Source organism: Salvelinus fontinalis, chromosome 28, assembly GCF_029448725.1.
Source record: "Salvelinus fontinalis isolate EN_2023a chromosome 28, ASM2944872v1, whole genome shotgun sequence".
Classification (NCBI taxonomy): Eukaryota; Metazoa; Chordata; class Actinopteri; order Salmoniformes; family Salmonidae; genus Salvelinus; species Salvelinus fontinalis.
In genome coordinates, this window is record NC_074692.1 from 14795231 (window position 1) to 14818181 (window position 22951).

Below are 22951 nucleotides of genomic sequence, written 5' to 3' on the forward strand. Positions count from 1 at the left end.
TTGTCTGACCGCATTGAGGAGCTGTCAGGTAGATGAAGGAGCACACAGGTGGTAGCTAGCCTACATTCAAGCAGCCACTGCCTTCCTAGCTGCGTGCTACATCTCCTCCAGGCTGTACTGGGAGGGAGGGTGTCTGGTAGTGATACACGGGTTGACTCATAACCCACACTCCCTGCGGTTATATCCGTAGGGCGGGCGGGTTTAGGATCATGAAATGTTGTGTGGATGAAGGGTGGGTGCGTGGTGGGCACGTTGAATAAAGATAAGGAAAAAAAATATCCATGAATGTTTAATTCTTGTGCAATTCATATCTGTATGCTATACAGAGTTTTTTCTTTCCTTATTTGTATCTGGCATTAGTGCTTAAGATTTAGGTCCTATCTGTATGCATGCCAAGTACATGCCAATCTCCAAATGCTTTTGGGAACTTGGGCAGAAAAAGCTAATGTAGATCCAAATATTCAATAAATAAATTAGGAAATGTTGAAGAAAAACATCCTTGTTCAATAAATGTCAAGAGAAAAAAAGTGAACTGTACAGCACATTTTCTATATTTGCGGGTAAGGGTCGGGTGCAGAGCTCAGATTTTCACTTTATCACATATAGTCGGGCGGTTGCGGATGGGTTATTAGCAATTAAGGGTGGGTGTCTGGAGCCTACTCAAGCCATGTTAAATGATCCTGCTCTCTTTCTCTGTGACCCAAACTACTCATCTCTCCCTTTCTCTCTTTCTCTTTCTCTCTCTCTCTCAAATCATAAATGAACATGATTGTAAATTTAATCCATTCACACAGTTTAATCCAAAAAACAACAAACCTTGCGTTCCATCTCTTTAACAACTTCTGTACCATGAAAATACATGTTACAATTCCTTCTGGGTCACAAAATGATGCAATTGCTATTATGAGGTTCAGTCTTTTTAGTACAAATGTGTTTCAGTGTAGCATGAATTAAGCTATAATCAGGAGAAGAAATAGTGTTTATTCAATGAACCAATCGACTTTGGTAATTTAGCAATTTCTTAACATTGAAAATGTACATTTTACATGGTCTCAAGTCTGTATGAAATAAATAGTACAATTTTGCTCATTTACAGCTTGGCTGAAAAAAGGGTTATGGTTCATAATTAAATGGCATACAAATGAATTGTGATAATCATGTACTCACTAATTACATAACAAAATGTTCTCCTGTTTAAATAAAGCTTTTCAGATTCATAAGTACCTTCAAGAGCATGTTATAGTTAAATAAATAGAATGTTTTCCATTTTAACATGCACAACCAATCTGCTTGGGAAAGTATTTACACCAAACGGACACCACAATGCAGCTTTATTTTTCTGAATGTTTATATCTCTCACACACTCTTACTCAAATACACACACACATACCCACATTGTCTCTTGTGAACACACTGTCTATTTACTATGAACACAATATCTTCTCTTTAGGACTAAAACTATCAATGTGATCAAAATGCTAATGCTGAATGCATTATAAAATGGACACATCTCAACAACTCACAGGTTTTTTTTTCAGGGTTTTTCAGTTTTATGGTCATACGATTAACTATGAAGTCATGCATTATGATAACTGGTGGGCCTGTAGTATTTGGTTTGCGTTATTAAAATCGGTGGCTCCATTGATTTTCTTTTTGTTGACAAAGAAAGGTGTGCAACTTTTCTGGCAGTAATATACAAATATGCTACCAATAATCTCTAGAAAAAAAGAAAATTGTTTTTTTTCCCAGGGAATCTCCACTGTTGAGAAACAATTTTTCTCTATTTGAATCCATTGTCTGCACATGATCCAGGAGTCATTGGAACAGGTCGTTGCTTCTGTCTTGTCCATAGCAGTGTGGAAACTCCTTGATGTGAGGCAGTTGAGGAAGGCGAGAAGCAGAGTTTGTGGATGATCTGCTATATTACATAATATAATTTCTGTATGTGATACTTTCATGATGCAAAGTAAGAGTTCTGCATGGAATAGAGTCGGTCAATGGGTCCCACACGTGCTTGCATGTTCATTTCTGAAGATGCCATGAAGCAGTCACTGAGGCTGGTTAAAGATGTGTCGCTGTCTATGTCATGGAAAATTGAATCATTACCTATAAAGAAGAGAAAGAGAAAAAAATGTTGCAACAATATAATAATTTACAGTCAAAGAAAATACTATACACGGGGCATTGCATAAAAGCAAACTGCAACTTCCAATTGTACTGATAATAAATCTGATATATTTATGACTGTCTTGCAAAGTGATAATTGTTAGTCTTGATGCCCACTTTGAATGATTGTTATTACAGTCCATTATAATTCTGAAAACTGTTTTGACAATAACTCTCTGAAAGCATTGTCCTGCCCTCTCTGGGACAGTTACTATGGATCTGAGAGGAACATGTCAACAAGAGGCATCTATCCAAAAGAGCTCAATAATAGCAAATGTTTACGTATCTCATAATTTCTCTTCCTTAATATTTTTCTTGTGGGAATTGTTAACTTTATTGCACTCCAGATTTTAATGACACTGTTACAAAAGACAGGGTCAGAGTGATGAAGAGACATATCTTTTAATGTGTTGGCAATATCATCCTGCCCTCTATTTATCCCATAAAAACAGAGGAAGTGTGATGAGACTGGGACTTTGGGTGTTGCAATTGCTAGACACAAAATGGAGGCTTTCAGAAATGATATTAAGTTTAGTAAACGATCTTTATGGGGTTGGAGACACTGCTCAAAATGGTCTTCTACCAGTTTCAACCCGTATATGTAAATTAAATGGAAGAATAAAATAACTGGTTCAAGTTTTATTTAAACTATTGTGTTTTGTTTGCAATTGCATCACTGTGTTGTCATGTGTTGCTGCCATGCTATATTGTTGTCTTAGGTCTCTCTTTACGTAGTGTTGTGTTGTCTCTCTTGTCGTGATGTGTGTTCTTGTCCTATATTTAAAAATATATATATATTTTAATCCCAGCCCCCGCTCCCGCAGGAGGCCTTTTGCGTTTTGGTAGGCCGTCATTGTAAATAATCATTTGTTCTTAACTGACTTACCTAGTTAAATAAAGGTTAAATGAAAAAAACAAATAAAAATCCCTGTGATTGTCACATATTAATCACATACAATGGTTATTTCGCATCGTGGTACATTACTTCACTCATCATTCTCACCATTGTTTTGATTATAATTTACCGCAAGCCATTTGGATTATCTAAAAGCTCTTCACATAGTGCGCAATGCAAACTGTCAGATAGCATAGCATTGCATGTCACTAAACCCCATACACAGACAGAGAGAACGTATTGAGTGATTGTGGGGTGGGAGGAGGAGGGGGAGTAGAAAACATGTTGGATTGATTTTGAAATGAACTTCAAAATAAACCAGTGGCCTGTGAGTATGTTTGTGTCATCTCATGTGGAAGGGGGTTGCTTGTACTTTGTGCAAGCAGCCTAAGCCAGGGCTCTGTGGCCTGAACACATGTCCCACACTGGGGAGCATGTAAGGTTGAGCATGGGGGTAGGGGGGTGGATGCTCACCATATGGGTTCATGTGGTCTCCGGGCATCTGTGGGGGAGTGAGGCCCTGTTGGAAGGGGTCTGTACTGTAGCCGTTCTGATCCATGGCAACCAGTTGCTGCTGGGGCGGGGCCAGTGGCGTGAAGGAGTTCATCATGCCCTCCATCCGATTGGACATCACCTCTGTAACACAGCCAACCACATGGAGAAAGACTTTACATGAAGACTCTTGTGTTCTTGGGAGAAAAATCATCAACTCTAAATCTAATACAGACACTAGACCATGAGCACTGTCTCCATGGAAACCCTCTCTGCTCTGCTGTGGCCAAGGGAGATTCTCCCAGCATTCCCTTGAAGAAGGCAGCTCTTGACTCAGTCAGCGGTGAGTGGGATGCACACACAGCCCTTGTGGGTTTGAGACTGGAGCCCACCACCCTGCACTTTCCTTTACAGTGGTGAGCCCTTGTGAAAAGATGTCTGTCATTCATTTATTTTGGGTTCCAGAAGTTTCCATCACATATGTCTGCTGTAATGCTTTCTTGTTTAAGTTAACTGTACTCCGTAGATTTTGTTATCTAAAATGCATATGTCTCCTCACATACTATCCTATCCAGTATTCACAATATGCACTTTTGGGCAACAGCATTTCAGGGCATACTGTATGCCTTTCCCTACAGAGTTTGACAAAATATTCTAGAGCTGTTGAGTAATAAAATGTCAATGTAAGCCTTGGGATTTCCACAGTAAAGAAAGGTAGCTGCTTTAGCTTGTACAGCTATATTTATGTACTGTGTGCATCATCTCTTAAATCGTGTATCTTCTGTCTTGTGTATACTTTGTGTAGATTCTTCCTCCTCACTGTTATATATCTTGTGTTTTCTTACAATATTGTGAAACCAAATCCTTTCTCCATAGTGGATGTGTGTCTTTCAATTAAGCTTTCGTCTGTGCCTGGAATCATATCATTACCACCATTTTATCTAAAATTCCAAATATAATATGATTTGTGAACATTTTACAACCGCTCTAGTGATTCCTCCTCGCAGTGTGGTACAGTGCCAAGGCATTATGTGCAATATTCCTTCATTTTCTCTGTTTTTATTTGTCTTGAATTCTGAGAAGATTGCCTCTGAACACTTGTTGGTGTGTCTCTAACCCTGACAAACAGTTTGTATGACATCATTACAGGAGTGCAGTTTCTGAACGGGAACATGAGTGTTTGACCTGGCTACAGCATGCGGACTACAGTACTCACACAGGATGGGTCATTTTATATACAAGACTGATTAACAGGTTTTCATTTGTAAATCTCCCCACCCACACACACAGCTGACACGGTCTCCCATGTACCACGCCTGACTGGGGCCACAGACGCTAGCTAGCCTCCTCCACCCCCCCACACACCAGTGGAAACTAGGGCTAATGCGTGGGAGGTCACACACGAGCAGAAGCCATTACGACCGTTCGCCTCCAAAGGTTTGCATGTTGCCTCAATTAATGCCATCTTTTGGAGTGGTCACACAGAGCTGTGGTATACAGTATGTGATTATCCTGCCTCTGTGTTTCTCATTGAAGTGCCATGCTGCACGTTTAGCTGGCTGAATCATCATTTTTATTTCTGTTATGTGATAATCCCAGATCACAATTTTTAACACCATGTCAAATGCAAAAGAATTGTCTGAAGCCATGGTAATACGGAAGCAGTAACATCTGTTTTTAAACTACAGAAAGGCTATTGAAAATGATTCTGGGGCGGTGGTTATTGGCCCTCTTCAGCCCAAACTGTAGACTGTACCTTGGCCAAGCCTTTGAGAATTCTGTTGTTCTTGTTGCTGTTGCTGCCTCCTTGCCATCTTCTTCATCTAAAAAAAAAAAAGACACTGAGTTTTAAGCAACTCCCCAAACTAACGTGCTGTTGTTCATTTGAAAACAATGCTTCTTGTTGCTCACCCCTGAGTGAATTATAGGAACACGTATCTGACTGTACTTTGTTATCAAAGGCTTTTTACGATAATATCAAAAAAAGGAGGTGGATGTAGACATCCAACGTATGACTGAGGTAGATTTGAATGCATTGCACTTTAACTTTACAGAGTTAAATGGAATGCAATGAAATAGTTACATTTATTGTTGATATCTGTGGTGATTTGTTAGCTCCAATACTGTAATGTTGTCCCACTCCTGCCAATCTATGTGTACTGCATTGCTATTACTGCATTGCTTGATTAGTAACAAATAACATAATTATCACAAACAACAGTGCCTTTCTGGTGGTTGTGCTCTCACCTTGGCTCTCTGGTTTTGAAACCACACCTGCACCACACGAACACTGAGGCCTGTCTCAGCAGCGAGGGTCTCCCTTACCTTTAACAAGTCAACACAAACGCATTTCAACATCACACAAGAAAACAAACACTTAACTACAGATTGCGGCAGTCTTTTTGGACCTATTGGTTACTGCCTCTTCAAAGCTTTGGAGCGGGTGCAGTGAATGTTTTAGGGCCTCCACTATGGATGCAGTTCCTCTCTTTCAGAATGTCATTTGGCGCAGGGCAGACGGGCTGCGTTACCCTCTACCTCACTTAACACAGACCAGAGTGTTGCTAGCCACTTCAAAGCACAGCTCTGAGGTGCTGGAGATTTTTCAAATTTGAGAATTTTATTTGTAAAACTATTGTAGGTCTCATGGCATTCCTTCAACTCTCCACATGTCATTCTGTCCATGGGGATATTATGAAGTATTAGTATTGGATTTGCATCTACCGTATACTACAAAAACACCTCAAAGTAAGCTTAAAAGATTGATTTTGTTGCTTGTCTTCTCACAAAAGAAGCCACCTTTCAGTTCATACTGTGTGTATACTGTAGCCGTGCAGACATTTACAGTAGTTTTCCAAATGTAGGTCATTCTTTCAGGTCATTCTCTGTAGCCTAAATACACTTGTTCCTCCTAGCTACTTTTGTGCTCAAACTGCAGCTAGCCGCCTTCGTGCTAGAGGTTAAACAAAGTGTTAGTTTTCATCTCCGTTGAGTGTTCAGTAGGCAGACAGTGGGATTAACTCTGTCTGTCTGGTGAAAATAGAGCTGCTTTGGTGGTGCCTAGGTCATGTGGAGGAGAGGAGAGGGTCTCACCTTTCTGCAGGGCTTGGAGGACACCTCGAAGGAGGCTTTGAAGGCTCGTCTCTGCTGAGTGTTCAGAATGGTGCGGGGTCGCTTGGGCCTTCTGGGGTCCTTCCCATCATCTCCCTTCCCCTGGCCTCCGGTGCCTTTCTCCTGCTTGATACCCAGATCCCCATCGTCGCTTTTCTCTGCATGGAGATACCATTTTTCACCAATATCAGTATGGGTTTGAGCTGACACCTTCTCAGAAAGTCTGCTGGTAAATATATGTTCTTTCCAATTCCAAGAGATTCCGACTCCACAAGTGTATCCATAATGAAAGGAGACGTGGTTTTAATAGTTTCTTATGAATTTATTACAAAACGAATAGGCCACATGCACGATTAGACTTTCAGAGGACTTACCAGAGAAGCACAATGGTATATGCACATTTGTCATTGGATTTGACATTATGTCATTGGTAATTAATTACACTCAGCTTTGGCTGTTTTACACCAAATAAATCTTTGGTAAGAATCCTACATAGCGGATCCACCACAACATGAAAAGGCAGCATGACCGCATATGGGAAATGAACTCAAAATATCAGAGGAAATATCAAATATAGATTTCAGAACCTGAAAATAATAGTAAAATGTACACTGGGTCCCAACAGACAAAAAGACAAAAAATATGCTATGCATAAAGAATACAATTGGAAAAGGTTCTAAGACATTCTTACAAAAAGGTGGAAAGCTGATGGGTTTTGTTATTGTCTATTGTAATTGCATGTGTCCATAAAGGGATCTTGGTGTCTCTCTATTGGAACACATAATGTGCCATCTTTTATCCTCACATAGTGTGATGGACATTAGATCATTAATCTGACAAGCAATATCAGTGTACATAATATAAAGATACTCATACTTAAAATGCTAAACTTCATGAGTTTACAAAGATAATGATCAAATCCAATGTTAAATAATGTGTCCCCAATGCATTCATTACAACATTCAAGGCCTGGGTGAGTGAAAGGCAGTATTCTCAGAAACAGCAGCACTTTCAATTAAAGCAACAAATGATGTGGGCTTCCAGTGATGGCTTAGAGATGCATACATGATGGTTTTGTTCTGTCTGCTGTCATCTGGTTCTGATTCTCTACTGTAAATAGTGTGGTGTAGTATGCTAAACTGTATTTCACCAGTTGATTTCTATATTTTATTTTCTGTATATGCCGAGGTTAACCTCTGTTCATGTAAAATCTTGAATTTGGAGACACTCCAAAAGAATGCCCATGTGATACACTAGGACAAAACGAAGTGTGGAAGTCAAATAAATATTCCTTTAAGTTGACAAAAGTTGACACAGACAGATGTGTTTGACAAATTCTCTGCCTTTGTGTGCATGTTTAAATGAGAGCCAGATGGGTCTGAACAGTGAGGCTTGGCGAGATGCCTCATTGTGTGGAGGCGAGGAGTACAGAGGAGAAGATAAGAGGAGCTCCGCTCGGCCTTCTGCAGAAAGGCCCTAAATCCTCCCGCCAGTCATCATGATACACTGATTTAATTATTTCCAGCAAAAGAGCCCGCCGGCACAAGGACCCAACAGCCATTAATACAGTGCCTTTTTGTCTTCCCTGTTTCGACTTCCTAGCCCAATACATTTTTGCTCCCTGCCCATAATATCCACGGTACATTGAATAAAATGAATGAATGACTGAATAAAATCACTCAAAACTGTGGGTCTCACCCAGAATACATTTTCATACTTTTCTGTGTTTGCGTGAGTGCAAGTGTGTGTTCTTCTGTTTCTGCGTGTACTGTATTGTACTGTACTGACTGCGATAGGATTTGGTCTTACCTGAGTCGGAGTCGTCCGGGCTGACAGAACTGAGCAGGTCCTTCTCCTTCTCATAGTCACTCTTACACAGCAGCTGGCCCTCCTTCAAGACAAACTCATCCCCTTTTCTCAGCTGCCGGTCACACACACAGCAGGAGAAGCAGTTGAGGTGGTATACACACTCCAGAGCACGCATCACAAACTCTGTGGGGGCGATCTTCTCCAGGCATCCACTGCACTTGGCGGCAAACAATCTATGGAAGGTGAGAGAAAAGGCACCATTACTAATCAGATTAATCAACAACGTACGTTACATTAATAATACAATCTGATCACAGAATCAAGGGGGGTCAACTTAGTCTCCCGAGCTTGACCTGTCATCATTTTTTTTAAATTAAGTGTGTTTGAGGGTGGCAGGCCGCTGTGGCTGATTCTGTGTGCAGCCAGTACCAGTGAGTGATCTCTTTGACTGGAGTTCATGTGTGTAAGTGACTAGGGTCCCCCTTATCCTCATGCCACTCCAACAGAGCTTGGTCATGGGCACCTAAATGCCTCTTAGCCTCAGACAGCTGACCGACACTGGGTTCAGTCAGTTATGATGCTCAATTAGAATCAGCACATTAAACCCTACATGTCCTTGTTTCTCTTTTTATTTGTTTATCGTAATCACTGTTTCTCTGTCAGATTAGCATCTGATTCTTTGCAGGTTGTCAGCATGGTCTGTTTGAGTAATGACTAGGAACTGGAACATGCCCACTGTGTCCTCATACTTTTCTACACCCACTATATCTGATTAATCTCCTCCTACTCATCACACTGTTTTAAATCTCATCTGGCCATCCTAAACCAGCCTCTATGGTGCATTAACACTTCCATCTTCCATTATATCCTTTCAGGAAGATGTCAAACTGTTTGTATTGTTTTATTGGTGGCTGGGAGAGTTTTAATTCATTTGCTGTCGTTCAGAAGGAGAATCATTAACTGGGCAAGGAGGCAGAGAGTGTGGTTGATGTTGTCCAGCCGTGAAGCTGGTTTTATTAGCATGCTCTTTGTTTTCGTTGGTCTGGAGGACAGCTGGCAGCCGCCTATCTATTTGTGGTGAACATCTATTTCATTGTGCAAGGGAGAGAGCGAGAGGGAGGGAATAGAGAGAGAGAGAGAGAGAGCAGCAATTGACATCATCTGCTGTTTCAGGACAGGGATGAGCGATAGTGATGAATATGCTTAAATATGAGGGGAGAGAAACCCAGGGAAGGTTTTGTCATGCTAATATTATTGTAGGTGCTGATTGAGAACTGATAGGGAGTTTGTGTCTGCCACACAGTTCAGTAGAGCAGCTGCTTGCATGGTTGAAACAAGAGACACGTTTGGTTGCTGTTTCTAGTCTCTACATCTCATATCAGCTCCATCTTTGAGCGGCCATTTACTACAAATCAGACTGTTGTCAGCAAGCCAAACTTTTCTCACTATAATGGCAAAACAACAGAGATATCAGAATTGGCACACGCATGCTTTAATCTTTCAATTATTACAATACATTAAGACGATTATTATTAAACTATGGAAAAACCTAGAGGATAATCGCTTAAAAAATATTTTTTTGGCACATTTTGCAAACAAGCTGACTTCTTGTGAAAGCAACCTGCAGACCTACAGAATGATGCTTATCTGCTCAACGATGAAATTACTGTGATCCAACAAAATGTGTAATTCATATCATCTTAAACATCACCTAATATTAATTTAACCTTTGTTTAGGCAGAGTCCCACTGAGACCAAAGTATCTTTTGCAAGGCAGCCCTGCATTACATGGGCAGCAAGCAATTACACATTAAATATTCAAGCTGTGTCAAACGATAATAGCAGGGACATACATACAGATGTAGGATCTTAATTTGAAACAGTTTGTTACAGCAGGAAAATAATCCTGCATTAACAGGAAATGTGAATTATTATGTGGAGTATAATTAATGGCATTTTTTTTGTAGGGGTTGATATATTTTTCGTTAGGGTATATCAAGTCTGAAATTTTAAAGTGGAAATTACAAACTTAAACCTTGTATATACTAAAAGTTTGCATTTCCTGCTATGCAGGAAAATTCTCAGCAACAAAAGAGCGAACAAATTAAGGTCCTACATCTGTAATCCAATATCTACCGCAAAAGTGTAGGAGTAAAACAAAAAGTCCTCGTGGATCAACCTTACAGTTGCATGGAATGTTGGCTATCGCTGTTTAAACAAATCAAAATATTCACAAGATAGATTAATAATAATTCATAACTTTAGAGAGAAGGACTGTCTAACTGTTGCATGCTGGGGTTGAGGGACATGAGGGGATGAATGTGTGGTGACCAGCCCAGAGGTCCAGCTCTAATGTTTAGCTAATGATTGGCGTCTGAGAGGAGAAAGGCAGAGGAAATGACTTGTTAGTATGGTTTTGATATGTCCCAGATTCCACATTCACCTTCAACCGCTCTCTCAAATCTTCTCACCCAGATAAAAACATTCTTATTCAGACCCTTCTTTTCTTTCTTTCTTTTCCTCTACGATTCTAATCTTGTAAGCTATTATTTTTCTATTTCCCCTCTGTCACTTTGCATTATTTTTGGTGCTGTAATTCCTATTTGTCCCTTCTGGAATCTTCCTGTCCTGCTTTGTCCTCTGGTCTAATCCAGACTTCTAGCCTGTTGTCGGCCCCTGTACCCCATTCTCAGTGGGGTTCAGATGGAATATCCATGCATGACGCCCCTTCTATGGCAACCACACCTCCACAGGAAGGCAACGGCGACTTTTCGGATGGGCAGAGAGGGCCTTTCAGAAGCTGGCAGCAGAAGTAAATCCTTCTCTAAGGAACAAGGGGAATTAGCAGGGAGCACTGGACTAGGGATTTAACCCCTCTCCTTTGAAAGGCCCAGTCACTCCGACTCCCGCGGCTAGCTACAATCAAACAGGAGGGGGGGGGGGGGGGTCGCGGTGCAGAAAGGAGAACACAGCTCCCTGAATGACACAAGCACTGGATTGTGGAGGAGCCTAATCCCACTTTAATACCTTTCCAAGTTCAGCTCCTAAAGAATGCTCTTTAAAACAACACCAGTGTGTGAGCAGTGAAGGACAACCAGAGGGAGGCACGCTATTCAACCTCCATAACATTACCTGATTAGCAGATAGAGGCCCGGGCGGTGGGGAGAACATGCCCACGGGAGACAGGGGAAAGACACAGATGATGATGATCACGCTGATCTGTAAAATACTATAATAAACACATCAACTATCAAGGTCATGCTGACTCCAGCCCTAAGATGAACAGGGTCTGCAGTTTGAAGTGTAGGCTAAGCTCTTTGTAAAAGCTAATGGGGCAAGAGGGATAAGATGCAGCAGTTGGTGTAGTGCTGGGCTAGCATGGTTTATCAATATCCTTTTACAAACCGACTCATATCACTCAAAAATGACAAACTGTCTCAAGGACTCAAAATGCCATTTGAAATCAGAATCTGCCCAAAATGAACCAATGAAAAAAGAATGCATCAGTTTCTGCTGCTGCCCATAGTGACCCGTCTATTGAAGCCTGCGTTAAGAAGACTGTTGTTTGTTGTGTGCTCAGCAGCTGTGCTGTTATACACTTACTGAGGACGGAGATAGAGCACGGACCACAAAGAGGACCACCAGCAGGATCCTCTGTCCCTGCTTTCGTTTGCAGTCAGGATCTGCGTTTCTCTCCTCCCACACCTGAGCGCACAGATCAGCCGATAAGACCCTCTAGTGTGGATCAATGACCACGTTTCAAGCAGCAAAGTGCCAATATTTACCCAGGCGTTCTCAGCATTGGACCTCATCAGTAGAATAAAAGATCATCTCAGCAGATACCTTTAAGATGGCTCCCAGGGGAATCATTCATCCTTCCATCCTTCCATCTCTTAGCACTCAATATCTTTGCCTCTTATTTTTTCTCTATTTATTTTTTATTTATTTCTCTCTCTCTCTCTCTCTCTCTCTCTCTCTCTCTCTCTCTCTCTCTCTCTCTCTCTCTCTCTCTCTCTCTCTCTCTCTCTCTCTCTCTCTCTCTCTCTCTCTCTCTCTCTCTCTCTCTCTCTCTCTCTCTCTCCCTCTCTCTCTCTCTCTCTCTCTTTCTGTCATGCTCACATTCTAGCTAGCTGTACTGAGATTCACAAGAACCTATACTCTGACCTTGCTAAAAGCAATGTAAAACAGTAAATGGAACAGCAGCATTTCATCATTACTCTGCATTCACCTATGGCGAATTCAGCTATGCACCCTCAAAGCACTTTAAGATGGAAAATACTCAACTTTTTGAAAAGCTTCCTCAGATAGAGATATGTAAAAAATATATATCCCTAGTCTGGTCAAAGGAAAAGCTCAGTGCAGCTGAGAGGCCTCCGCCTTTGGAGTCGTGGGTTTTCACCTCCCTGTTCCTCTTCTTTCTTTCTCCTGCTAAGGCCCACTGCAGAAGTATGCACTTTCCCTTTGAACAGATTAGAAGCAACTTAAAGTGTGACAACATCTTAAGCTTTCACCACATGTTGCCAATGATTTCCCACTAAAGACATTACTTTCAATGCTTCTGCCACAGTGATAAGGCTCAGGCTGAGAGAAAGGGATGAAAGAGGAGTCCGGAGGATGAGAAAGAGGTATGGAGGAGTTTGCGGCTTGATAATCATGGTACATTTAGTAACACATGGTCTCGTCTCACCTACTCCCCTTTTGCTATTAAACAACCAGAGAAATAGCATAACAATTTAGTGGGAGAATAGCCCAGGCTATTATGTCCTTGCATCCCCTTAAAAAGAAAGAGAGGATCAGGATTAACCCACGGAACAGCTGTAAACAATCACTTTGAAGATAGCCCTCCTTGTTTCACTAGGAAGCGGGTGGGCCTGTAAGGCTGGCCATGTCAATCACCTAGACGTGAGGGATGAGGTGTATGGAACAGGGTCACAGCCACAGGAAGGTCTCCGGACACTGAATGCAGACTGAGGACCTGTGGAGCAATCGGTCAACACCGCATGGCTGGAAGCTCATTGATTTACAGGCTACATCTCTGGCTTGACCTTTCTCTCCAGCCATCCATCTCCACCACAGTCCAACAAGAGCCCAAGTTGTCTGTCTCCTGGAAACCAAGGAGAAGGGTGGAGGCAGCGACCAGAGGAGAGAGGGGTGGAGGGAAAGAGGGTTGGAGGGAGAGACCAGAGGAAAGAGGGGTGGAGGCAGAGACCAGAGGAGAGAGGAGTGGAGGGAGAGACCAGAGAAGAGAAGGGTGGAAGGAGAAACCAGAGGATAGAGGGGTGGAGGGAAAGAGGGTTGGAGGGAGAGACCAGAGGAAAGAGGGGTGGAGGCAGAGACCAGAGGAGAGAGGAGTGGAGGGAGAGACCAGAGAAGAGAAGGGTGGAAGGAGAAACCAGAGGATAGAGGGGTGGAGGGAAAGAGGGTTGGAGGGAGAGACCAGAGGAAAGAGGGTTGGAGGGAGAGACCAGAGGAAAGAGGGGTGGAGGGAAAGACCAGAGGATAGAGGGGTGGAGGGAAAGACCAGAGGATAGAGGGGTGGAGGGAAAAACCAGAGGATAGAGGGGTGGAGGGAAAGAGGGGTGGAGGGAAAGACCAGAGGAAAGAGGGGTGGAGGCAGAGACCAGAGGAGAGAGGAGTGGAGGGAGAGACCAGAGAAGAGAAGGGTGGAAGGAGAAACCAGAGGATAGAGGGGTGGAGGGAAAGACCAGAGGATAGAGGGGTGGAGGGAAAGAGGGGTGGAGGGAGAGACCAGAGGCCAAGGATACTGATAAACAGCAGCTCCTGTTAAAAACATGTTAACTCTGTTCCAAGGAAGACTGAAGTGTAACAGCATGAATATTAGAAATAGAGTTGAACAGCTTTACTGGTTGTGGAAGTATGTTACGTGCAAAAACATGTGATGCCCAGATGTTCCTTTGTGCATAGATGGCGATCCTTAACATTTAGAAAATGACTTTGTTATGTACAATTGTGTTGGCTACTAGACAGCACTTTAGACCACAGAGGCACATGTTCTAAATATAGTAGCCTCAACTATAACCCTACTTTGTCTAATTGCTTACAGTGATAACCACAGTTGTAAAACACACAGCATAGAGAGGGACTTGACATGAGAGAGTATGGACTGTCATCATAACTAAAACAACACTAAACTTGTTCATTTACACTCAATTACATTTCAAATCTAGGGCATAACAAAATGGTAATCTAGAGCACCATTACTTTTAATAATCCTAAAGGATATGGCTCCATAGCAGTATGGTCTCAGCATGTATCTTAGGTTGGTGTGTTTAGACGCGTGTAGAAAGTAATGAAGCCAAATAAGAAGTGCCATCCTTCTAGTCCCCAGGGCCAGCTCCAGTCAGCCCTAAAACCTGCTTAATCACCCCCCTCCCCGCTAACAAAACATTAGCATAGTAATGGACTTCAAATGGAGCCGCTTTGTTTTTTAATTAAACTCTCAGCAGGTAAAAGTAACCCATTAGAGGAAAATGTACACACTACTAACGGCTCAAAGGTGCCATCTCCATCACTTCTCTCTCACATGGGCTCTCCCTCTATACTATATAGTGAGGCTGGCATTTGTAAGATGCCTTGCTGAAGGAAGCTATGAGCGCATGTGCACCTGACCCAAAATGCCAATGAAACATATGGCATAGTTTTTGGATATCACTATTTTTTAAACATTAGTTACATAGTGAGTCACAGTCTGGGCTGAGGTGTTATTCTCATCACTTGACCCCCACTGCCGGTCTGGCTTGGATGAACACACTGTTTCTATGACTACATGATCTCCTATGTACTGGAATGCTGAACGATTTCTTCAGGCAAGCCTCTGGCCACACAGACAGCCAGCCGGCTAGTCATGTTAGATTGGGCAATATCACTGTATTACACAACTACACACAGCAAACCTCTGCTTTTAGTCACATTCAAATGATCACATGCCAACAATTGTGTTTTTCCCACACTAGTCACGAGATGAAACAAGGTGAAACAAGTTGTGTCATGTCGTTCAGTGTCAATATCAAATGTCTACACATCGCTTTAGATGGCAAAATGCATGAACTTCTATAGCAGGTGTTTGTTCCCTTAAAATTGCAATTTGTCTACTGCAGCATGTTGGTCTTCCAGGTTCACCAGATGCTGTAAACCCTGTGGGCACAACCTGACAGTCAGCTGTGGGAGGATAAAAGGACCTGTCACTGGGAGAGCCTCATCACACGTATAGGAAAAGGCCAGACACCAACCAGGGCCCTGACATGTTACTGCTGCCTCTGCCTATCATTTACCAGACATTCTGCGGCACCGGCAATCAGAACACAGAGCTAGAAGCAACACCTACATGCCTCCAAGCATTGATCAAGTGGTTGTGCACTTAAGACTGCCGTTCTTTGGGATTTCTTACAGCCAGTGCTCCGTGTCTGTACTATGGAGTCCCATAGGGTTGATGTTGAGCTTAAAGACCTGCTTGTGTGACATCATCACCATCTTTCTCATGAGTTTATAATAGATGCAAAAAACACCACACAGTTAAACTCTGTCTTTGTCACTCTGTAGTCAAGACAGAGAGAGAGGTAACTTTCTCTGCATGTTAGGGAAAGAGTTGTGCTTCAAGCACACAGTGAAAGAAAAGCTCATGTTGAAATGTGAAAGGACAGTGAGATCGCTGGCCAGCAGAAGAGGCTGAGTACACAACTAAGCGGGCGAGCAGGCAGCCAGGTACACAAGTGCTGTTTGGACAGCTGTAGCTTCTGTGGATGGACACTCAATGCAACATCGCATTCAAGCCCTGCTTCCACACAGTGTCATCCATCACTTTGCATTATAGAGTGGGGTACAGGGTTGGGTAGGTTACTTTCTAAATGTAATCCGTTACAGTTACTAGTTACCTGTCCAAAATTGTAATCAGTAACGCAACTTTTGGATTACCCAAACTCAGTAACGTAATCTGATTACATATTGTTACTTTTAAATTACTTTCCCCTTAAGAGTCATTAGAAGAATACAAAAATGTATATATTGCTGGATAAATCAATGTTAAAGTTTACATAGCTGGACATTTATGGATGTAAAATTTTACTATATGGGTTGGTTATGTAGGCCTCTTCTAACCCATCACTTGTTACTATATTTAATAATAAAATTAAATAATTTCTTCACATTAATATATATAATTTACTAGTGCAAAAATAGATGTAGCAACTACAGATTGTCTATCAAAAGTGTGCGAGTTTGAGCATGTGTCCATTAGTCCATTAGCATGTGTCCACATGGATTAAAAACATAATCAGCATGAATTAGATTGAGCAATAAAAAAACACTTTTATTCCATAGGCTGGGATCCGCACTGTGCAGCTGTTGCAAGAGCGCATTTTTCACTGGCTGTCCATTGGTTTCAAAAATAAACTTCTTGAATTCAACCATTATTGGGTTCAAATACACATTTAGATTTGTGAACAGCAATCTACAACAACCACAATCCGTAAGGCGCAAATAGCTAAATGAGAGAGCAGCAGTGTGATTCACATCAATGTGCTATGTAGATATCAATAATAAGTGATATCCGTATCACCGTAGACTACACCACTGCTGCCATCCTTACCTCTAAGCTTTTATTCAAGTTGGATAATCTTTGGATGCCGACAGCAGTCGCACCATTGTAAGACATAGCTTGTACGATAGCCTACAAAAACCTAATTCATGCTCTTTTCCCTCGATCCATCAAACACATTTGGTGCGTCATCACAGTGGTCAGAATCGCTCAGGTGGAATACAGCCTTTTTTCAATGCTGATTTGAATGTCATTGAGAAAACAGAGGAGTCAAATATTTTTTTTTCGCAAACATCTTTTCTGAATTTAAAAGTAATCCTCAAAGTAATCATCTAGTTTTTCCAAAGTATCTGTAATCTGATTACAATATGTTTCCTGGTAAAGTAAAGGATTACAGTTACAATTGTTTTCTAATCCCTTACATGTAACTCCCCAACCCTGGTGGGTTATAAAATAAATCACTGAAATGAGCGAGTTTACAATACATAGGATAGACTAACTTCCTGATTAGTGCATCTAGAATAGAATAGAATAAAACTTTATTGTCCATCCTGGATGGACATTTTTCTTTGGCATCACCTTACATTAAAAATATCAAATACACATACATTCTCACATCACACATATTTAAACCAGTCAGTCCATCATACTGCATACACTAAAAACATATGGGGACACTGATACATTCACTCAGAACTGACCGCTGCCCCAACTGCACTGTTAAAATAGATAGATAAGTACATATACCGATACAATTTACGTTGCATTTAGTAGTCCAACAGTACAAGGAACAAATTAATGTTTGAACACATTTACTAACTAATAGCATAATATTCAAGGTAATAATCAATAGACTGTCTATAGGTTTTCATTGCATTACATCATCGTAACTGTCTCTAAACAGGACTTTTATCTTCGATTCAAAACAGCTGAATTTATTTGTCTACAAACGAGGCAGAAGGCTGTGAATTACAAGGCTGGTATTAAAATCGTGATCTGCTTCTTCTCACTCCCCCCAGTCAGTCCAGCCGACAGTAACTGAAGCTGTTTGTATGGCCCATCTCCCCGGCCGCCCTGCTGGAGATGTGACATCTTTACAGCACATGCTCTGCAAATGAGAACCCGCCGAGAACAGAGCGAGGGATGGGGACAGCTTGCATTTAAAGCCACTGTAAATTCCTCCGCACCCATTTTATATTTTTAATAACTCTATCGCAGGTCCTCTGTCTGTCTGCCCCTTCCAAGCGAATCTAGGTGAGGTGTAGCAGACCCCCCATTAAGGGCTTGGCCCACTCAATGAGGCATCCTGGGTGATTGCTCCTTTAGAGAGGGGGAGCTGGGGATGGCTAGCTACACTGGTAGTAATAGCTATCAGATGTTGTGGAGTATACTGCTGCCTATAACTGCCCAGATCTACGGTCTGCTTTTCACAACAATGGACCTGAGGCTTTCTGTACTCAGCCCAGGTTAGGGCAGTTAGGGCAGAGGAGGCTCTGAGTCTGTGTGCTCATTACCAGCTAGTGCATCTGAGGGCTGACATCATCCTTCAAACATGGAGAGGCTGTACTGTAAAAGCACAGTACATAAAATAAACCAAGGGTAATGGCTAATGTTCCAGTTTTTTCTGTAAGTCAATTTGGAGGTCTCTGATGATAAATGACCTGATCCCCTATCAAACATCAATCTAGGAAGAAAAGTTAAAGACACAAAAAACTATGGTTGTTTAACTTTATTGAATAAATGGGTGCTAATTACAAAAAAATGGACTTATATTTGGGGAATTTCTTGGGGGGAAATATATATGGAAAATCTGTTTTCACATTATGTGCTGAAATGGTTAAAAAACAACATTTGGAGTGGAGGGCTTTATAATTACTATTGACCCCAGAAGGTCCTGGACTAAGAAATAAAACAAACAGTAATATGAGGTGCTCTAAAGCGGAGGTCTGCAAATATGCAAAGACAGGGTCTGCTGGAAAACCTCACGTTTTGGCTTCTTTTCTCCGCTCCTAATCTGTGGGCGAACACAATATTAAGACGGCTTTGGTGCCACTTGTGACCCAGCTGTTCACTAATGAAAAATTCCACAGCTCCGTGCAGAGGCCAATGGGGCCTGCCCCCCTCTACCCCAAACCAAGCCCTGTCCATCTTGTGGAGTTTACCATGGCTAAAAGATGCTGGATTAATAGGTAGAGAGGGAGAGGCAGACAATCTGGAAGAAAATCCCATGTGTGTTTTCCCCTCCGCTTCCTCCCATCCTTAGGATATTGGTGTGAAGACAAGTGTTTGCCCAGGTTTTAATTATGAGCAATGATGTGGTGATTATTGTGATGGTGGATAGTTGGATGAGGGGCTTTATTAATTCAACAGAGATTCAGGCTAAGCCTAAAATCAGTCTGGAGAGAAGAATCTGAGACTGCCGGGGTTAAGCCATTGTCCATGAGAGCCGGACTCGTCTGTTTGTGTTCCTGCTTTTTCACCCTCTCCACTGATGCCCTGTCTTTCTGAGTGACGTAAACATCTTAACTCAGACTGCTCCGATTGATGGAGATGGAGATTTTGATAATCCCTGCCTATTATCTTCATTACAGAAAAGCACTGACCATAAGGAATCAACACCAAAAGTGTACATTTCCAGCACAACTACCACAGAAATTCTAAATATATTTCAATAATCCTCAAGGGTCCTTTATTGAAGATCACCCCATCACCATGTTCCTGTCTGGCTAAGTATACAAATACACATTTAATAGATATACTGGAAGTTGGCACCTAGCTGTGAAACGGCAAGACACAGTCAACAGCTGATCATCTGACTCCCCTAGTTGACTCTGAGTCTAAAATACTATTTAGGCTGTAAAATGACCTCTAATCTAAAGATACTGTATATCGTTTCATAATCACATACTTTGACGAATTTACAAAAGACTCCCTTAATTAAAAACGTGGGCTCTTAATTCCAAAAAGGTTTTGACACGATATTCCTAGAGTGCAAGGCAGGCAATTTAACCAGACTGTAGTAATGCTCTTAAAAAGACCTGGTTAAAGATTGTTTTGTGGGAAAGCATGTTGCCATGGCAGCATTGGCAGGAGCTATAACATGAGATGTGTGTGATAATGTCCTGGAGGGTCTCAGCGTGAGGACACCACAACATCCTCTCCACAGCCAGGAGACAGAGGCAGTGTTCTTTATTAAAGGACATTTTCTAGGTAAGGGGCACAGCACAGCACACATTAACCAGGGAGATGTCTGGGACGCATGGGAGAGAAGGAGGTTTACTTTAAATCCTACTGCTGCTTATTTTAGGGAGGACGTTCACTGGGGGACCTCTGTGAACTCTGATTCTCTCAACAACAAGAAAAGATCACAAAGGCTTTTTCTTGACAGGGATCTCAAAATCAGAAATGTATGCATTGGAAAGGGCACCAGCTTTACAAGACGAAGCCACAGATAATGGAAAACGATAGAGGGAACAAATGAAAGAGAGTGGGAGAGGATAAGAGAAAAAGCCAAAGAAATACAAACAATCTTTTTCAATGACAGGATGTTTCAGGACCCAAAGGTTAGGGATTAACACTCAGATTAGCATGCAAATAATATATTAGAATTTCTGATCTGCGGGTCCCTTCAAAGGAATAAATCCAAGATTAGCAGGTGTTATGCTAAAAAGCTTTTTGTGTGACATAGTTACACTAGCCAAACAAATATGTCTTTCAGTGAGAAGGGCTGGCATGAATGTATTGCCGTAGCCATAGAAGCCAACTGGTATCTAAGAGCCTTGGAGAGGGGGCAGTGTTGGAATGTGTCAGACAGACAGAGGGGCGCGCACACACCACAGAGCTAACCAAAAACCTGCTGTTTCACAAAAAAGCATAATCTACTCCACTGTTCTGCTTACAGACCACCTATAAATATCAAGTGTCTTTGGCCGAGGAAAATAAAAAGGTTCATTGTGAGATCACAAAGCTTCTCAGTGCCTGATTATCACTGTATTGTCTATGTTTTGTGTGGGAGAGGAGCCAACTGAGGAAGATTGACATAAAAAATGTGTATTCATTAAGTGAAGCATTCACACAAAACATGCAGTTTACGGAAAATGACATTGTGACGTACAGTCTGTTTTCTAAAGTAGATGGAACATATGTGCATATAAATGCTGAAATCAGGTGTTCTCCATTTTGTTGGCTAAGAATTGTCACTCATATGCCACTGACAGGGAGTTGGCGAGCCATTAAAGAAAGAGAGCCTGAGACTCCAGAGGATAAGATCAGCTACAACGACGGCCCAGGATTTCTCTGGCGGGAAACTGACTGGCTGAAGCATTCAGGAAATTCTGGCAAAGACACAGCATGACGCATGGACCGGCAATGCCATAACGAGGTCAGTTATGGTATGATAGTACAACAGTAACATGGAACTGGTCTGGTACCACTCCAAATTAAAATGATGGAAGAAAATCTTGCACTGAAATATCACTATTAGGCATTGGGTTGTTTTCAAATGCTAATGGTTTTGATTTGATACCGTTATGTAATTGTAATAAGGAATGACAATCAGAGACGAATATTCAGCATTTTCCCTGAGATGGAATCATCAAACTAGAGGGCAATCATAAAGTAATTTGGAAAGGTCTGCAAACATTCATTAAGAGGTAAGTTGCTGCAAAGTGCAGGCAATGAGCGGGTTAGCAATTAATTCCTTGTTCACAGATAGTGAGCCTTAACATTTCTGCTGCTTTACAGTATACTAAAGAAAGATTCAGATACAAAGTTTGCAATATTGCCTAAAATAACATTTACAACACTTTATGTGGTCTGCTCTGTGTTTAAAACCTTCCATCTTGAAGATGCCAGAGCACCTGAGCAGTAGTATTTTCCCTTTGTGAAATGGGAATGATTATATTTACTGGGCGTAGAGAGCCCAGCTATTTCTATAACAACGGCATAAAGAACATCAAATATTCTCCACTGCAGAGAGAAAAGCATGAACAGCAATGTCTCGGCATCACAGAGGTGAGAATAACATACTGTAACGTCTAGACATTGTGCAAGAGACAAATAACACCCCAAAAGAACAATAAATGAATTGTCTGAGACTTCCCTTACTTGCTGATACTTGTGTTGTGTATCTGAATTGGAGGTATTTGTGTGTGTTTCATCTTGACAGGGTTTTTTCCACCCTACATGTTACCATCTAATGTTACCGTGAGGCTATTCTGTTCATGTATTCAAGCATGTATTTTGCCTCCAGAGATCTGGCAAAGAGGTTGTCTGTCTGCGTTGCCCTCTATCTTTCCCACACACACAAACACACACGGCTCTCTTTCATGCAGTTGGCAGAGTGTTTATGTGAATCACTCCAGCTGGAAGAGAACAGGTTTGACAAAATTCCATTTTTTCCACGTGGAGCCTTCGAGGCACAGAGAGGAACGGCAAAGCATGGTAGAGCACGTACCATCTCCCCACAACCCAACCCACACTCTGACTCCCCACATTCCCTACTGACACCCAACTCGTCTCGCTGGTTAAACCGTGGCTTCTGACTGCACACTACCCCTCTGACTGGCCACTAAGGGATTGACCCGTGTAGTCAGAAGTGTTTTTTAAGGGCAAAGACACCTTAGCACCACTTCTTTCTAAACACTTCTTTCAAACCTGTAAGTGCCATCAGCTGTGGGGTAAGAAAATGAATCCTGTTAAACAGAGATCTAACCTCTCTAGGGTATGTGACGTTGTACCAGCTGTATGTCCAGTGCACGTGGATGTGTACAATGAGGTTCTTGTCTACCAAACACCATTCCTTATGACAAATGAATAACATGAATCTCTATTTCTCTTCAGAAAGTGACATCGCCTCCTCCTGCACTGACAACCTCGGTGAGCCTTGTATTCACCAGCCAATTTTACAGTCCCTTTAGACGTGT

General features: G+C 41.9%; 1 protein-coding gene across 2 annotated transcripts in view; it reads right to left on the reverse strand.

The window, feature by feature from the left end:
* Positions 1 to 513: 513 nt before the first annotated feature.
* The window catches only part of LOC129826239 (LIM/homeobox protein LMX-1.2-like), a 56014-nt gene continuing 33576 nt past the window's right edge, over positions 514 to 22951 (reverse strand). Inside the window, exons 3-8 of one of the 2 annotated variants that reach the window (XM_055886742.1) lie at positions 8474 to 8706; positions 6647 to 6822; positions 5801 to 5878; positions 5310 to 5376; positions 3536 to 3697; positions 514 to 2106 (exon numbers count right to left, since the gene is read on the reverse strand). In XM_055886742.1, the coding sequence (XP_055742717.1) occupies positions 1955 to 2106; positions 3536 to 3697; positions 5310 to 5376; positions 5801 to 5878; positions 6647 to 6822; positions 8474 to 8706 (868 nt within the window). In that variant the 3' untranslated portion in view covers positions 514 to 1954. The remainder of the gene's footprint in view (positions 2107 to 3535; positions 3698 to 5309; positions 5377 to 5800; positions 5879 to 6646; positions 6823 to 8473; positions 8707 to 22951) is intronic. The other variant, XM_055886743.1, reaches the window with a different exon arrangement.